The sequence below is a fragment of the Phytophthora sojae genome, assembly GCF_000149755.1.
Source record: "Phytophthora sojae unplaced genomic scaffold PHYSOscaffold_6, whole genome shotgun sequence".
Classification (NCBI taxonomy): Eukaryota; Oomycota; class Peronosporomycetes; order Peronosporales; family Peronosporaceae; genus Phytophthora; species Phytophthora sojae.
In genome coordinates this window covers 2,079,958-2,095,351 of record NW_009258120.1, presented here as the reverse complement: position 1 = coordinate 2,095,351, position 15,394 = coordinate 2,079,958, and the positions used below count along the sequence as shown (strand labels likewise).

General features: G+C 55.3%; 6 protein-coding genes across 6 annotated transcripts in view; 2 read left to right on the top strand and 4 right to left on the bottom strand.

Annotated features, from left to right (window-relative positions):
- Nucleotides 1–522: 522 nt before the first annotated feature.
- PHYSODRAFT_335255 (flavodoxin/amb allergen/pectate lyase) lies at nt 523–1,705 on the bottom strand (the record flags this gene model as incomplete). Its single annotated transcript, XM_009532624.1, has 2 exons — nt 523–1,080; nt 1,175–1,705. The coding sequence occupies 2 exons, from the start codon at nt 1,703–1,705 to the stop codon at nt 523–525; spliced, it is 1,089 nt and encodes a 362-aa protein (XP_009530919.1).
- A 1,449-nt stretch (nt 1,706–3,154) lies between these two features.
- PHYSODRAFT_335254 (hypothetical protein) lies at nt 3,155–3,802 on the top strand (the record flags this gene model as incomplete). Its single annotated transcript, XM_009532623.1, has 1 exon — nt 3,155–3,802. The coding sequence occupies one exon, from the start codon at nt 3,155–3,157 to the stop codon at nt 3,800–3,802; it is 648 nt and encodes a 215-aa protein (XP_009530918.1).
- An 812-nt stretch (nt 3,803–4,614) lies between these two features.
- Nucleotides 4,615–8,796, top strand: PHYSODRAFT_562173 (hypothetical protein; the record flags this gene model as incomplete). Its single annotated transcript, XM_009532622.1, has 3 exons — nt 4,615–4,893; nt 7,974–8,580; nt 8,653–8,796. The coding sequence occupies 3 exons, from the start codon at nt 4,615–4,617 to the stop codon at nt 8,736–8,738; spliced, it is 972 nt and encodes a 323-aa protein (XP_009530917.1). The 3' UTR covers nt 8,739–8,796.
- Nucleotides 8,797–9,625: 829 nt separating this feature from the next.
- On the bottom strand, nt 9,626–10,732 carry PHYSODRAFT_335251 (hypothetical protein; the record flags this gene model as incomplete). Its single annotated transcript, XM_009532621.1, has 3 exons — nt 9,626–9,711; nt 9,792–10,401; nt 10,466–10,732. 3 exons carry the CDS (start codon nt 10,730–10,732, stop codon nt 9,626–9,628), a joined length of 963 nt encoding a protein of 320 aa, XP_009530916.1.
- Nucleotides 10,733–11,208: 476 nt separating this feature from the next.
- PHYSODRAFT_262301 (hypothetical protein) lies at nt 11,209–12,534 on the bottom strand (the record flags this gene model as incomplete). Its single annotated transcript, XM_009532620.1, has 2 exons — nt 11,209–11,961; nt 12,007–12,534. 2 exons carry the CDS (start codon nt 12,532–12,534, stop codon nt 11,209–11,211), a joined length of 1,281 nt encoding a protein of 426 aa, XP_009530915.1.
- Nucleotides 12,535–14,520: 1,986 nt separating this feature from the next.
- Nucleotides 14,521–15,394, bottom strand: part of PHYSODRAFT_510956 (hypothetical protein) — a gene marked incomplete at both ends in the record, with an annotated part of 3,037 nt that continues 2,163 nt past the window's right edge. Inside the window, one exon of the mRNA XM_009532619.1 lies at nt 14,521–14,625. Coding sequence (XP_009530914.1) covers nt 14,521–14,625 — 105 coding nt within the window. The remainder of the gene's footprint in view (nt 14,626–15,394) is intronic.

The window sequence follows — 15,394 nt, the reverse complement described above, 5'->3', positions numbered from 1 at the left end:
GACCTCGTGCTTGGCCGACAGCTACCAAACCGGCAGCATAACACCCGCCCTGCCGGGTTTTGTAGCTCCTTTCGACGGGTCCTTGCGTGGGGCGCGTGGGGCGCGCCTGGGGGCACTCGGGTCTGGGGTGGTCGGCGGGGGAGGCGTGCGGCACGCTCGGAGCGCGCTGTCGTGTTGGAGATGCGGGGCGGAAAGTGTGAAGGCGGAGAAGGCTGCGCAGCCGGCCAAAAATAAAACCTTAAGGTTTTTTCTTGGCTTTGGAGCCGATAAACCAGTCCATACTTTGTTGAAGTCATTTGGAATCTCACTTATGATTGGCTCTCCTCATTGGGAGCGGCGTTTGGGACCTGGTCGATTAATGTACATGTACTCCAGACACTGTATGAGTCTTGGGTGATGAGCAGTTATCTAAAGTTTTTGATACGAATTTGGTCATTTATTGACTTTTAGTTGACGCAGAAAACATCAAAGTATAAGGGACTGTACGACTGCCGTCTCTAGATGATATAGAGGGTCGAACACCTAGTTGATGCCAAAGTTGCTCGTGGTCTTGCTCCACTGCTTGGCACTGCGCGGGCTGTAACCGGAGATGGCCGAGTACGACTTGACCTTGGACAGGGCCGTGGATCCGCTGCGAGAGCCGAAGGGGCCGCTGTTGTCCACAACGTTGGCGGCGCAAGAGCGGCCGAGGTAGCTGCTGCACTCGGTGGTGGCGGTGGCGGCGTACATGTAGCCATCCGAGCCGGAGAGCAGCGGCGCCGTCGTGTCCTCGAAGTAGTTGCCCTCGGCGAGGATCCACGCGTTGACGCCGACCTCAAATGAGTGGCCCGAGTTGTCGGCCCAGTAGTTGTTGGCGATGTGAGCCACGACGTTGGCGCTGCTGTCCCCTCCGAGCTTGGGCGAGCGGCCCGACGTCGAGTGGATGTAGTTGTTGAGCATGCTGAAGCGCGTGTTGGCGCCGTAGAAGATGAAGGACCAGTAGTGGCGGCCGTCGCACGTGGCCGAGTAGTCGGTGCGGCCGTCGAAGTCCGAGTTGCTGATGGTCATGGTGGACACGCTGGCGGCGTTGGTCGTGAGGAACTGGCGCCCCCTTGATGTGGTCCAGCCAGATCTTGCTCATGGCCGTCGAGCCGCCGTTGCTGCCCTGGATGTAGATGGCGTCGCCGCCCCAGACCAAGTGGCGGTTGAGCTCCGTGATGTGGACGTTCTGGATGATGATGTTGTCGCCGTTGAGCCAAAGCCCCTTGCCCATGATCACGCCGGTCGTGCCGATGCCACCCAGCGTCTTGTTGCTCGTCACCGTCATGGGGGTAATGGCGGCGTTGTCGTAGGTGACCGTAACGCTGGTGCCGTCCGAGCATCCGCCCGTGTTGGACATGCCGCCGCTCTGCAGGATCACATCCTGGCTCTTGTAGCCGTTGTTCTTGGCGATGCACGCGCGGGTGTAGTCCGGACGGCAACCGGCTTCGGTCGTGGTGCCTTCGGTGCCGCGGAAGTCGAAGGTCTTGTTCAGCACGATGACACGGGGCACCGAGTCTTTCAGATACGCAACGAGCTGCGCCGTCGTGGTCGGGTACACGGGGGTGGCGCTGCCTCCACCCGTAGTTCCAGCAGCCAGACCAGTGGCCGAACCGACGGTGAAGGCTTCAGAGGTCTGGAAGACGAGAGCCACAACGGCAACGAGAACGGGACGCAGGAACTTCATTGTCGGGAATGGAGGGGGGGCTTGTTCCGGACGAAGCGAATTGATGAATGAATGACCGCTCGGCTTGAATCGGGGGCCACGGAGGCCCTCGAGCACGCTACATCGGCGGATCAAGACGTCTCTGTGTCCCGCCGTCAGCGGATGGCTGTTGCTGCCGATAGGAGATGATATTAGTACGTAGGTGTCTGCTGCATTGGGGCTATTCGAAGTGACCGTCCTGGCACGGGTGTCAGCCGACGGCTTGCTTGACTTGGTTGCACATGTCCCTGGTGCATCTGTTGAGCTCTGCCGATCCATCGGCCAGATGACATCTGGCCGCATCTTCGCGTCAAACTCTATGCGACTAGCAAAACGCTAGTCGCGTACACGACGCGGCGATAAAGTGAAGAGGACGGACACGACGTTCACGGCGGCCACGACGTGACCGATTTTTGAACGCGAAAAATGATGCCGGACTCCGTAGCGCGCTGGCGATATCGTTCGGCTGTCGTCGTCTTCAGGGAAGACTCTTCGCGGCGTGGGGCGAGGTGCTGTCAGAGATAACAATCGAGGAGCGGCGTGCGAGGTATCCACGCACATGGATCCCCCCAAAGACAAGTTAAACGGGGTGGAGCTATGTGCGCGTCGGGGTCCGACCAGGGCACCGTGGCGCAGATTTGCTCGCGAAAGGGGAATCCCTTCAAGGGATCAAGCGAGTCGCCAGGCTTATCTGCTTGTTGTGTGTACACGCCGTAGTGGCACTGCATGTACGTCGTGCAAGGCGTGGGTAGAACTACATGTACCGCAGAATTCAACACTGTTGTAGTGTCCAAAGCCAGGAAAGATGTGTGGCCCCCGCCACCTTGCGAGGGGTACCGCCGCCAGCGTTTCACGAAGCTGCGTTGCTTCAAGGAGTGTCAATGCAAACGGGGTGTCCTTGAAGACAAAACGTTGGTATACGCAGGTCAAAACGTTTGCTGAGGTTGCCAAGATTTGCTGTCCGTGGGATTTGGTTCGTCACCAACGTGTTTCGGTGGATAACATTACCTGTACCGGCCCTCGTTGAACTATCCCTTCAACGAGCACTGTTGACCGGGCAATACCTTACATTGCCTCGGCAGCCGTGCAAGCAAGGGTAAATAACGGGCGCGCTTGGGCAGGACCAGATACGCACTCGCTGTTCGAACGGGTCAGCTTTCAAACACCAAGACGGTTCCCCCCCACGCTCCCCGCTCGCTCCCGCCACGGGTGGTGGTCATTCTCCAATTCGCATCGCGCGGCACAAGCTCTTCGGTCCATCGCTTACATGCCTTCGAAGATGCAGCTCCTCCATCACCACGGGCGGAGGCAATGCGACCCCCGTCTACCCTAAGACGAACAGCCAACTCGCCGCGTACCTCAAGGACGCCGTGCCCCGAGTGATCGTCTTGACGCAGACGTCACTTGGTGTGGGGCGGCGACGCCATCTACATGCAAGGCCGCAACGGCGGCTCGACGGCCATGAACAAGATCTGGCTGGACCACATCAAGATCTCTCGCATCGGCCGCCAGTTCCTCGTCGCCAACAACGCCGAGGTCGCTTCCTTGACCATCAGCAACTCGGACTTCGACGGCCGCACAGACTACTCCGCCTCGTGCGACGGCCGCCACTACTGGACGTTCCTCCTGTACGGCAAGAACACGAAGGTAAGCATGGTCAACAACTACGTGCACTCGACCTCGGGCCGCTCCCCCAAGATCGGCGGTGCCAGCGACGCCAACGCTATTGCACACGTGGTCAACAACTACTGGGCGGACAACTCCGGGCACTCGTTCGAGCTCGGCGAGAACGGATACGTCCTTGCCGAAGGAAACTACTACCAGGATACGGTGGCGCCGCTGTCGGCTGGCAACGAGGGAGCCATCTACGCAGCCACGGCCTCCACCGAATGCAAGAACTACTTAGGTCGGTCGTGTGTGGCGAATGTGCTGGACAAGAGCGGCTCGCTCACGTCGTGCAACGGCGCCACAGCTCTGTCCAAGATTAAGGGCAACTCGGCCGTCTCGAAGTTCGCGCCACGAGCGGCGAAGAAGCTGGTCAAGACGACCAAAAACTTTGGAATTGGTGTGCTCAACTAGATTGAAGACGTTTAGTGTTAAAGCAGTCACTGTAGTGGTACAACTGCAACTTGTACACATTCATGTGCGTCCTTGAAATGTAGTGCACCTGTACCTGCACCGAGTACAGAAATCTGCCTCAATACCGAACGGGTATACAATACATAACCTCATATAAATAATACTTCAAGGTCCAACAACAGGACGAACGGAGATGGGCAAAGGTACTGATGTAAAAATCCAGGATACCTTTGTTTGGCTAAAAGTACTAAGCTGTGCAGTTTGAAAATTGGCGCCCTTTTGATTGTCTGTGCGATCTTCTCTGTATTTACGATTCCACTTTCACATTTGCGCACTACCCGCTAAGCCCTCTAGGAGTAGTACAAAGTAGAGCTACTAACCGCACTGATGTGGTGCGAACACGCTTGGTCGAAGGTCAGCGCTGAAACAACTCAGCACTGTTTTACTCGGGTTTGATTAACTAAGCAAGCGTCAAATCCCGTCTAAGATAAACTAATTCAGTACAGCCTTTCTCTGGTAACGCTGAGATCACTTTATCAACCTGGAGCCCTTATATATATCAGGCGTTCGGTATTCAGGCAGAGTTCTGTACATGTACTGTTTGTTTAGCCCTGATGAAACTTTGGATGTCTTGTCATAGAGCAGACTAATACAAGTTGCATTTCGCGTGCGTAGTTCAAGATTCAACTGTCTCAATGCGTTGGATCAGCCCACGCCCTTGACGCGGATACCGCCGAGTCGGCCGAAATGAGGTTCTGTGCTGATAGCATAGAGCCTCATTTCCGTTTTCTCCTCGCCGGCACAAGTCCAACATGGCGGAAAGACTCTCGCTTCTCGCCCTGCTGTCTTTGGTCGTGACCACCACCACTGTCGTCGACGCCTACGCTCAACCGAAGCTGTGCACTGACGCCTGCACGAACGCCCACGACCCGTCCATCATCCGCCGCGACGATGGAACGTACTTCCGCTTCTCCACCGGCGGCAGGATCGCCATCCACACTGCGCCTGCTCTAACGGGGCCCTGGACGTACAAGGGGGCCGCTGTTCCTGCCGGCTCGATCATCAATCTCAACGGGAAAGATGACCTCTGGGTACGTATGAAATGTATTAGTGCTGCATGAAGAGATATGTTTACTGTAAATTGGCAGGCCCCCGACGTCCGCAAAGTCGGCAGCTGGTACTACCTTTACTACTCTGTAAGCACGTTTGGCACGCAGAACTCTGCCATTGGGCTCGCGCGCTCCCGCACAATGGACGTCGGCACTTGGGTGGATCGCGGGACCACTGGCATCGTCAGCAGCTCCAGCAAACCTACAACGCCATCGACCCGAACCTCATCGAAGTCAACGGCGCGTACTACCTGAGCTTTGGGAGCTACTGGCAGGGACTCTACCAAGCCCCCATGCGAGACCCTCCAGTAATGCCGAGCAGTACCCCCTACCAGATTGCATTCACGGGTGACTATCAGGTCCTGGAAGCTGCGTTCGTGTTCCACTACGGCAGCTACTACTACCTTTTCATGTCCAAGGGACAATGCTGCAACCTCGACAAGTCTCGCCCGGCTGCGGGCAAGGAGTACCGCATCCTCGTATGTCGGTCTTCGTCCCCCACCGGCGGCTTCGTGGACCAGAGCGGCAAGGATTGCAGGGCTGGCGGTGGGACTGTGGTGCGAGCGTCGGAGGGATACTTCTACGCCCCCGGCGGACAGGGCGTCTACGACGACCCGACCTATGGGCCCGTGCTGTATTACCACTACGGTAGGTGCACTACACTCACACGAACAGCTCATACTCCTTGTTTAACCATGTTGTTGATCTGTTCTCCATAGTTGACACACGCATCGGGTACGCAGATGGGGACAAACGATTCGGCTGGAACACCCTGGACTTCTCGACCGGTTGGCCCCGTATCAGCCCGTGAGTTGACGGGGCTCGTGGACTTGGTGTTAACACTCCCTGGGCAGCAACGGCGTCATTCCTCCTTAATTGCATACTGTACATGTACTTGTACATATGCAGTGAAATGTTTACTGTATTGCCAACTCAATCAATTCAGGTTCATTATGGAAAGGCACGCTAACTTACACCCCCAGAAGGCCTGAACTCTGCACTTCCCTTCATGATTAATGGACGGTCCGATGGCCATAGCGGTGGTGTTGTTCGATGAGATCGAGAAGCTTACGAGGAGCAGCAGAGCTTTTCGTCTTAATATTTTCATTTTTTTCTTCTTTTGAGTCGCACGCGTTGCCTGTACATTCGAGCCAGGGAGAGCAAGCGCCCGCAGTAACGCTGTTTGCGCTCGTTTACGGTGTAGTAAAATATACGGAAGAGGACCTACCGTAGGTACAGTCGGAACCTCGCCAGGATCGTCGACCCGATCTCGAAAAGTATAACCTAGATTCGTGCGTTATTCTATGCTGAAGGTCATTTCCACCCAACCGAAGCAGTGAATTTCGACATGGTTTGCTGTAGTTCGGCAAGCGATGTTATCGATGAACGAGAGGAAGTCCGGTGCTAACCGCATTCTGACGACGCGATGTTCCCTTTGACCCCACCGAAATTTTAGCCAGTCCTATCCACTTCAATTCCTTTAGACTTTTCGGATGGGGAATCGTAATCCGCCGCCGAGACTCAGTTGGAGGCGCAGACTGAGTCTCGGAGTCTGCGGCGACTGTACAGTGCTCGCGGGCACTGATTAAAGCAACATTGAAATGTTGGCGTTGCGTAGCATTGAGCGCAACAATGGTGCCTCTGCCTAACATTGCACAATGTTACGGTATCTCTCGTAGCAGAATATTTGTTTACCAATGTGACAATAGTGGACACGCGTCGCCACGACAGCTCGACAGCTTGACAGACATCACGACAGCGAAACACGCTGTATCACTCGGGGCGTGCGCCAACAGCTTCCGCCGCTAACGCGGCAAGCGCGTCATGGTGTATGCGCCGAGTCGGCGCCGCCGACACATGCAGCAGGAGAATGGGCTCTACGGGATCTACGCGCAGCTCTACCTGGGCGCCACGTGTTGTCTATTCCTAGTTGGCAGGACACTCTCGCGTTGGCTTTCGCCTGCGGACTTAGCGACGGCACTTCGGGGGGGGGGGGGGCCTCTCTCGCTTCGCTCGGGGGGCGCCGCTGTGCGGTCCTCGGCTCGGCCAGGCGCGGTGTCTAGGAAAAAAAATATCGGGTTGCAGCGCTCGCCTTCGCTCGCTCGCGCAGACCCGCCCCCGCCTGATCGGCGGGTGTTGACGATCGGTGAACGCGCTCGCGCTCGCGTTCGCGTTCGCTCGCCCTCCCCCTTTAACCTAACTGCGCTGTTGGCTAGAGGCGCATTAAAAGCGCTTACGCCTGCTTAGAAGGTAGCGCATTCGATTGCATGCAACACGCATCGCACCTGACGCAACGCAACGCACTGGGAAGGCGTTTGCTCCCGCATACGTAGTACACACATGCATATAAGCACCGCAGTAGGACATGCACACATTAGAATAAGGTTGAGCGGGTGACCGCTGCAGACGGTCGCACGACGCGGAGGCGTAGCGAGCGCGCGGCCGCTTGCTTCCTACCCGGTAGATTCTGAAATGAGAGCTGTTGTGAGCCAGTTGCTCCAAACATGAAATTTCACGTCTGGAAAATTTACATTGCGTCAATGTTAGCGATCACGCATCAATGTTATTGATCCCACACATTGAGGCTGATTTTCAATGTTGCTTTAATGACTCTCGTGCTCGCGGGCAGCTCCGTAAAATCGAGCGCGCCGCACACTCCGTTGGCAGATCACTTTCGCTTTCTCGTCGCCCGCTTCAGACACCCCAAGTTCAGTCGCCCCAATGGTGAAGACTCTCTCGTGGCTCGCAGCATTCCCGCTCCTGGCGGCAGCAACTGGCGTCAACGGATACGCCGCCCCCGGCGCATGCTCCACAGGCTGCACGAACGCGCACGACCCGTCCATCATCCAGAGCGCCGACGGAACGTACTACCGCTTCTCCACGGGCGGCAACATCTCGGTGCACACCGCGCCGGACATCTCGGGGCCGTGGGAGTTTAAAGGCCCTGCGCTTCCGGCCGGCTCCAGCATCGAATTGAAGGGCCGATACGATCTCTGGGTAAGTTCCGGTATCTACTGTAGTACTCCACAGTGTTTTCAACCCTAACTACGTCCTGGTTGCAGGCTCCTGATGTACACAAGGCCGGCAACTTCTACTACCTCTACTACTCAGTGAGCAGCTTCGGCACGCAGGATTCCGCGATCGGTGTAGCCCGCTCGAGTTCGCTGGACGGTCCGTGGGAAGACAGCGGATCTACCGGTATCACGAGCGACGCGAGCAAGCCCTACAACGCTATCGACCCGAACCTGGTTGAGGCAGACGGAGGCTACTACCTGACCTTCGGCAGCTACTGGCAAGGCATCCACCAGTCTCACATGCGCGACCCGCCGATTCTATCTAGCTCTGACCCCGCTCAGATCGGCTTCACGTCCAACTTCGAGGTGCTCGAAGGCCCTTACATCTTCAAGCACGGCGAGTTCTACTACCTCTTCATGTCCAAGGGCAAGTGCTGCACCTACGACAAGACCATGCCGGCTAAAGGAAAGGAGTACCGCATTCTCGCGTGTCGCTCGTCCAAGGCCACGGGCGGCTTCGTGGACAAGGACGGCGTGGACTGCACCAAGGACGGAGGCACCGTTGTGCTCGAATCGCACGACGACGTCTTTGGCCCCGGCGGCCAGGGCGTCTACGACGACCCGGCTCATGGTCCAGTTCTGTACTACCACTACGGTGAGTCTTCTTCATGTGATACCTCGGCGCTATTTTGGTCATGCACTCACGATTGTTCTTTGTGAATTCCAGTCAACACGACTATTGGATATGCGGACGGTGACAAGCGCTTCGGTTGGAACAAGATCGACTTCTCCAGCGGGTGGCCGGTTGTATAGGCTCGCTCTAAGCAGCTAGCTACCAACTCTCGCGCTGAAACGCGAGTTCGCCTCGTACAGATAAACTGCCACCAGCACCCCCCCTATCGTACAGGTGACCCAACTTACAAAGAAGTTCTGCTCAACACCTAATCCGAATAAATTTTGCCGTAGAAGTACGAATCTGCTTAAAACTTGAGCGCTGGTCTTACCCACAAATAAATCCGGAGTGCGTTTGGAGTGGATAAGTCGCTCAGCGGCACAAAAATACTCAACCCTTACCAATCCTGAACTTTGAGTAAAACACTAACTTATGAGTACGTAGCGTAGAATTGTGCTAACATGTAAGGATGAACTCATACATGGGGAGTGGAGAATCACCACTGGCGATGTCGGGCCAGCATAGCGAAGGGTGGTGCAGTCGACGCCATCGTATTCGTATCTTTGGATACGAACAAAGCCGTAACTATTAGAGTCAGCTATGGTGAGTAAAGTGACTTAGCTCTTAACGCCTTGCCAGCCGCTGCAGCGAAGGCGAGAACTATACACGGCAGGCATCGGACAGGCGCGCACGTGGCCAGCATTGAACCATCGTCATTGCTTTCACACTGGAGCGACCAAGGCTCTGAAATCAGGTGCTCTAATTTGAATTAAGTCCATATTTAGAACATATACAAAACGTTAGAGCGATAATTCAAAAATATATTTGAAACGATGTAATATTTGATTAAATCTAAATATAGAATATCTTTCAAACACATATATTTCTAAAGTAATGTTTTAGCGCATAGAATTAGAACAATATATAATATAACAATATATAACACATTCCAAACGAATTCTTTCAGAGCATAAATTTGAAACGAACGACACATGAGCAACAGCCACACAGACCAGGACCGTCGTGGCTACACAGTCGGCCATCCACTAGAGAAATCGAGGTAGTTCCACCCGAAGCGCTTGTCGCCGTCCGCGTAGCCAATCGTGGTGTTCACTGGAACAGAACGAACGTCAGACGACAAGTCAGCATGATACACAATCGACTAGACCAAAAGATCCTACAAAAATGCTCACCGTAGTGGTAGTACAGAACTGGACTATAGGTCGGGTCGTCGTAGACGCCCTGGCCACCGGGGCCGTAAACCTCGTCGTGCGACTCGAGCACGACGGTGCCGCCACCGTTCGTGCAGTCCACGCCGTCCTTGTCCACGAAGCCGCCTGTGGCCTTGGGGGAGCGGCACACGAGGATGCGGTACTCCTTCCCCGCTGCTGGCTTGGACGTGTCGTAGCTGCAGCATTGACCCTTCGACGTGAAGAGGTAGTAGTAGTCGCCATACTTGAACATGTAGGACCCCTCCAAAACCTCGTAGTCGGACGTGAAGGCGATCTGAGAGGCCGATCCTGTGGACTTGGTGGGTGTGGCCTTCATTTCGACCTGGTAGATGTCTTGCCAGTAGCTGCCGAAGTTGAGGTAGTACGTTCCGTCGACGTCGATGAGGTTCGGGTCAATGGCATTGTACGCCTTCGCTGACGTACTGCTCACCCCGGCGCTACCGTAGTCCGTCCAGGTACCAATGTCCATGGTAGATGAGCGCGTCAGGCCGATCGCCGAGTTCTGCGAGCCAAACGTGCTCACTGAGTAGTAGAGGTAGTACTCGTCGCCAACGAGATGAACGTCTGGGGCCTACAACACAAGAATGGAGGTAAATCTCTCAAACTCTATGGTTTCGATGCCTCGAGTGCCTTACCCAGAGATCGTCGTTACCGTCCAAGTCGATGATGGAGCCGTCAGACACAGCGGCTCCCAAGTAAGTCCATGGGCCGACAATGTCCGGGGCCGAGTGTACGGCAATCTTGTTGCCCGTCGAGAAGCGGAAGTACGTGCCGTCAGAGCGGCGAATGATGGAGGGGTCGTGTGTGTTGGTGCAGGTACCTGTGCAGGTCTCGGGGTTCGAGTAGCCGGCTACAACTCCTGCGGTTAGAAACAACGGGAGCCCTGCGAGTGAAATCTTCATTTGCGCTGGGAGGAGGTGGCTGGCTCTTCAAGTGTCCGCTAGATGGCGAATTCGGCAATGAAGAAGAACTGTTCTGTATGAACTGCTAAAAGAACTGAGCTGCTTTCAATAGCCCTGGACATCTTGATCATTTGGTATCCAAGTAAAGGAATTTACTTTTCTTTCGGATCTCTTCGTCAAAGCAAATTGTCGATGGTGTAGGAATGACAGGTGGAAATCAAGCAGGCCAACGAATGCCGTACACGGGCGATAGCCTATACAGTATCCTATCGATAGGATACTGTATATGCAAACTTAGTCATATCCACACATGCCGCTTGTCCTTACCTAAGCGCAAAATGCACAACACGATGTTTATCGGAACTCGTCTGCGGAACTCAATGAATGAATGGGCTACTCTGTGACCCTCAACATAAAACTTTTGTATTCTATGCCATCATACCTCGATGGTTACACAGTACTACACGAATATAGACTTAGTCGAGCTTGCCAACGCCAAAGTTGTCGGTCGTCTGGGCCCACACATCAGCCAGGTCGCTCGCCTGAGCGAAGGACTGCGTCGTCTCGGTCGATGGCTTGGCCGTGCCGGGGGTGTACTGCTCCTGCTGCTCGGAGTCGTTGGTCTGGGACGACTGCTGCTCAGTCTGAGCCGAGCTCGCCGAGTATCCCGTAATGGCCGAGTTGGCCTTCACCGCCTCGAGGACAGCCGGGCCGTTACGCGACGTGAAGTTGCCGCTGCTCACCAGAGTGTTGGACTTGCACGAGCGAGTCAGGTAGTTGCTGCACACGTCGTTCGAGTCGGTGGCGTATAGGTTTCCGTCCGAGCCCTTGGGGTCCAGGGGCTGCTTGGTGTTGTTGAAGTAGTTACCCTCAGCGAGCACGTAGGCGTTGGCGCCGATCTCGAACGAGTGGCCCGAGTTGTCGCCCCAGTAGTTGCTGGCGATGTGCACGACGATGTTCTCGTTCTTGTTGCCTCCGACCTTGGGCGAGCGGCCCGAGGTGGCGTGGATGTAGTTGTTGAGCATGCTGATACCCGTGTTCTTGCCGTAGAAGAGGAAGGTCCAGTAGTGGTGGCCGTCGCACGAGGACGAGTACTCGGTGTTGCCGTCGAAGTCCGAGTTACTGATGGTGAGCGAGTCCACGCCGGCCTTGTTGGTCACGACCATTTGACGGCCGACGCGCGAGACCTTGACGTGGTCGAGCCAAATGTTCTTGGCCGTGGTGTTGCCCTTGTTGGTGCCCTGGATGAAGAACGCGTCGCCGCCCCAGATCACGTGCGGGTTGAGCTCCGTGACGTGCACGTTCTGGATGATGATGTTGTCGCCGTTGAGTGTCATGCCCTTGCCCATGATCACGCCCTTCTTGCCCACGCCGCGCACAGTCTTGTTGCCCTTGACGTTCATGCGCTTCTGGGCGGCGTTGTCGTACGTCACCTCGATCTCAGTGCCGTTGGTGCAGCCGCCCGTGTTGTTCATGCCGCCGGGGCCAAGGATCACGTCCTGGCCCTTGAAGCCGTTGTTCTTGGCCAGACACTTGCGCATATTCTCTGGGCGGCAGCCCATCTCGGTAGTCGAGCCCTCCGTGCCGCGGAAGTCGAACGTCTGGTTGAGGACGATCACCAGGGGCTCAGTGTCGTTCAGGTACTGGATCAGCTCGCTGGTCGAGGTCGGGTACACGACTTCGCCGCCCTCTCCGCCGGTAGTGCCAGCGGCCATGCCCGCAGGGGAGCCGATGTTGAAGGCGCTGGCGTCCTTGGCGACGAAGGCCAACGCGGCAGCGAGAGCAAGCTGGATATGTCCCATGATGAAGAAGACCGGGGTTGGACTTGGCTGACTGCTCGAGGCGAGGCGAATTGGGGAATGAATGAGCTTGGGGGCTTTGGTTTGGCGTTCGTTGGTTGCCAGTCCGGATTAATTTGTCAGTCTGGTTTTCGTGATGTATCGAGGAACGACTGTTCAACATCCTGGGGGCTTTGCACTGTCGATCCGCATGTTAAATCCCCAAAGCTTGGTTTCCGTCCTACCGGATGAAGGGGTCCTTGTGGACTGGCGGCTGTCGTAACGCAAGCGTGGATACCGATTTTGTTGAGCAGTCACGACAAGTGCGGACGCTGAGGTGAGTTTTAATACTGTAAGGACCGCTCCACCGTCTGCTGACACAGAAGGCAATTAATTGTTGACGCCTTCGTCGACGACAAGATTGTTTGCCGTTTCAAAGGCACGTCTGCTTGCGCATGTACAGTCAATGCGTTTGCTTAGAGTAGCAGTGCATACTGTACGCAGAGGTGGAAACTCGATCGGTTATATCCGCTCCGTTGCTTACTGTTTACCTTACCGTACTGCCATGCTTGGGACAAGGCTCGCGGCTGGTTGGTTACGTCTGTGTCCGTCTTCGCTTGCCGACGTGAACATTGACGGCTATTCGGATGTTCATCGAGAACATGTACTGTACGTCATGAGAAGCAGTTGGATAGTCACGCGCTGCATCAGAGACCGACGAAGGACCCCAACGTACTGTGTGTGTGTGTGTGGGGGGGGTAACTTACTAGTATTGCAAATAGATACACCTTGCGTTGGACTTGGGCCTGCAGATTAATTCTCGTGCCGTCGAACGACCGCACGTTGTCACTTCGTGTGGTGCCCATGGTGCGTATTTCAGCGCACGCTGCATTCTCTGCGATGGTATCCAACCGACGCTTCTCAATACGGTACGTCCACTGTACCCTCGGAGTGAGCTTTCATCAACCACGGATGCTCAATACTGAGGTAAAAATCGAGGTAAACATGCTGCGAGTGCTACATGTGCGCGTACCAACGGTCGCGTGCGCCTTGATGGTCGAAGCAACGTTGCAGTGGTTAGATGGTCGAAGCAACGGTGGTCTAAAGTTGAGCGTGGTGGTGGTGGTCCCGTTCGCAGTGCTGCACACAGTCTTTCACGATTCGATGTGCGGGCGATGCACCGTCCTTTGCATCACCACATGGCTCGAGTTCACGTAAGTCATGCACGGCAATCCATGCCGCGCGTGACTTTTCACAATCCAAAGCGTCCGGATTTGATTCGTGCTTCAGAAAGCGATCAGCGAAAGCAGCTGAAAAAGCTGTCACCAGCGAACGATCGGATCGCCCAGTTGATATTAAATATGAGAGAATTAGTAATAAGCTAGTCGCGCTTTTGTTGAAGTCGGATCTCGAATTGCGGCTGGCACACATCTGAAGATAAGGTAGAGTACTGTATATGTACTGATCGTAGAGCGCACCACGCAAGGAAGGAAGGAAGGAAGGTCGCCAGATCGACACTGCCACTGCTCCCTTCGACTTTCGAAAAAAAAAAACTTTAGCAAAGCCCTCTATTTTGATCAAATCTCAAGCTGACTCAATGGACAGCTAATCGAAAGTCTACAAATCAAAAGAACCGTCAGGTCACCTAAAGACCCTGGGGAATGGTTCACCACCAGACAGGAAGGCGTCGTAAAGGACCGCGATATTGACGCAGTGAGTGTAACAATGGAGTCGCTGAGGGTGACCGAGCAACCTTGCAATCAAATTAAGCAGCGTCCTGGCTCGCTTCAATGCTTTAGATATTTTGCCGCCGTACTTCGAAGTGCCATACAACCGATATGTTTTTCGATAGCTCACAATACAAAAAAATGAGTATGGGAGTGTGATTTTTTAATACAATAAACAACACTCGAAGTTTCTCAATGACATCTAGATTAGTATTGACTTTTACGATATATCACGCACCACGCATCAACTCTATAGCTCCTCTATCAGAAGGATAAGGTTCGCTTAGTCCAGCTTACCGACGCCGAAGTTGCCGGTGGTCTGCTGCCACTCCTTCTCCAGGTTGCTCGTCTGGACAGCCAGCTTCCTCGAGCCCTGGTCCTGCTGCTGCTGCTGCTGCTCCTGGCCCTGGTCTTGCTGCTGCTCCTGCTCCTGTTGTTGCTCGGAGTCGTTCGTCTGAGACGACTGCTGTTGCTGCTGCTGCTCCTCGGACTCGCCCGTCTGGGACTGCTGCTGCGAGCCGTTGCCCTTGGAAGGCTGCTGCTGCTGCTGCGAGCCGGTCGACGGCTTGTACTTCACAAACGTGGAAACGGACTTGATCGTGTTCAGCGCAGTTCCACCGTTACGGGACGTGAAAGCACCGCTGTCCACCACCTTGTTGGCCTCGCACGAACGGCCGATGTAGTTCTTGCACTCGTCACCTCCGGTCGCGGCGTACAGAGCACCGTCCTTACCGGTGTACATCGGCATCTTGGTGTTGCTGAAGTAGTTGCCCTCCGCAAGCACCCAGGCGTTGGCGCCGATCTCGAACGAGTGGCCCGTGTTGTTGCCCCAGAAGTTGTTGGCGACGTGCGCGACGACCTTTGCAGCGCTGTCGCCACCGATCTTGGGCGAGCGGCCCGACGTGCCGTGGATGTAGTTGTTGAGCATGCTGAACTTGGTCACGCCGTAGAAGATGAACGACCAGTAGTGGTGGCCGTCGCACGACGCCGAGTAGTCGGTGTTGCCGTCGAAGTCCGAGTTACTGATGGTCATGGAGTCGGTACTGGCCTTGTTGGTCGTGATGAACTGGCGACCGACACGCGAGATCTTGATGTGGTCGAGCCAAATGTTCTTCATGGCGGTTTTGCCGTGGTCCAGACCCTGGAGGTAGATGGCG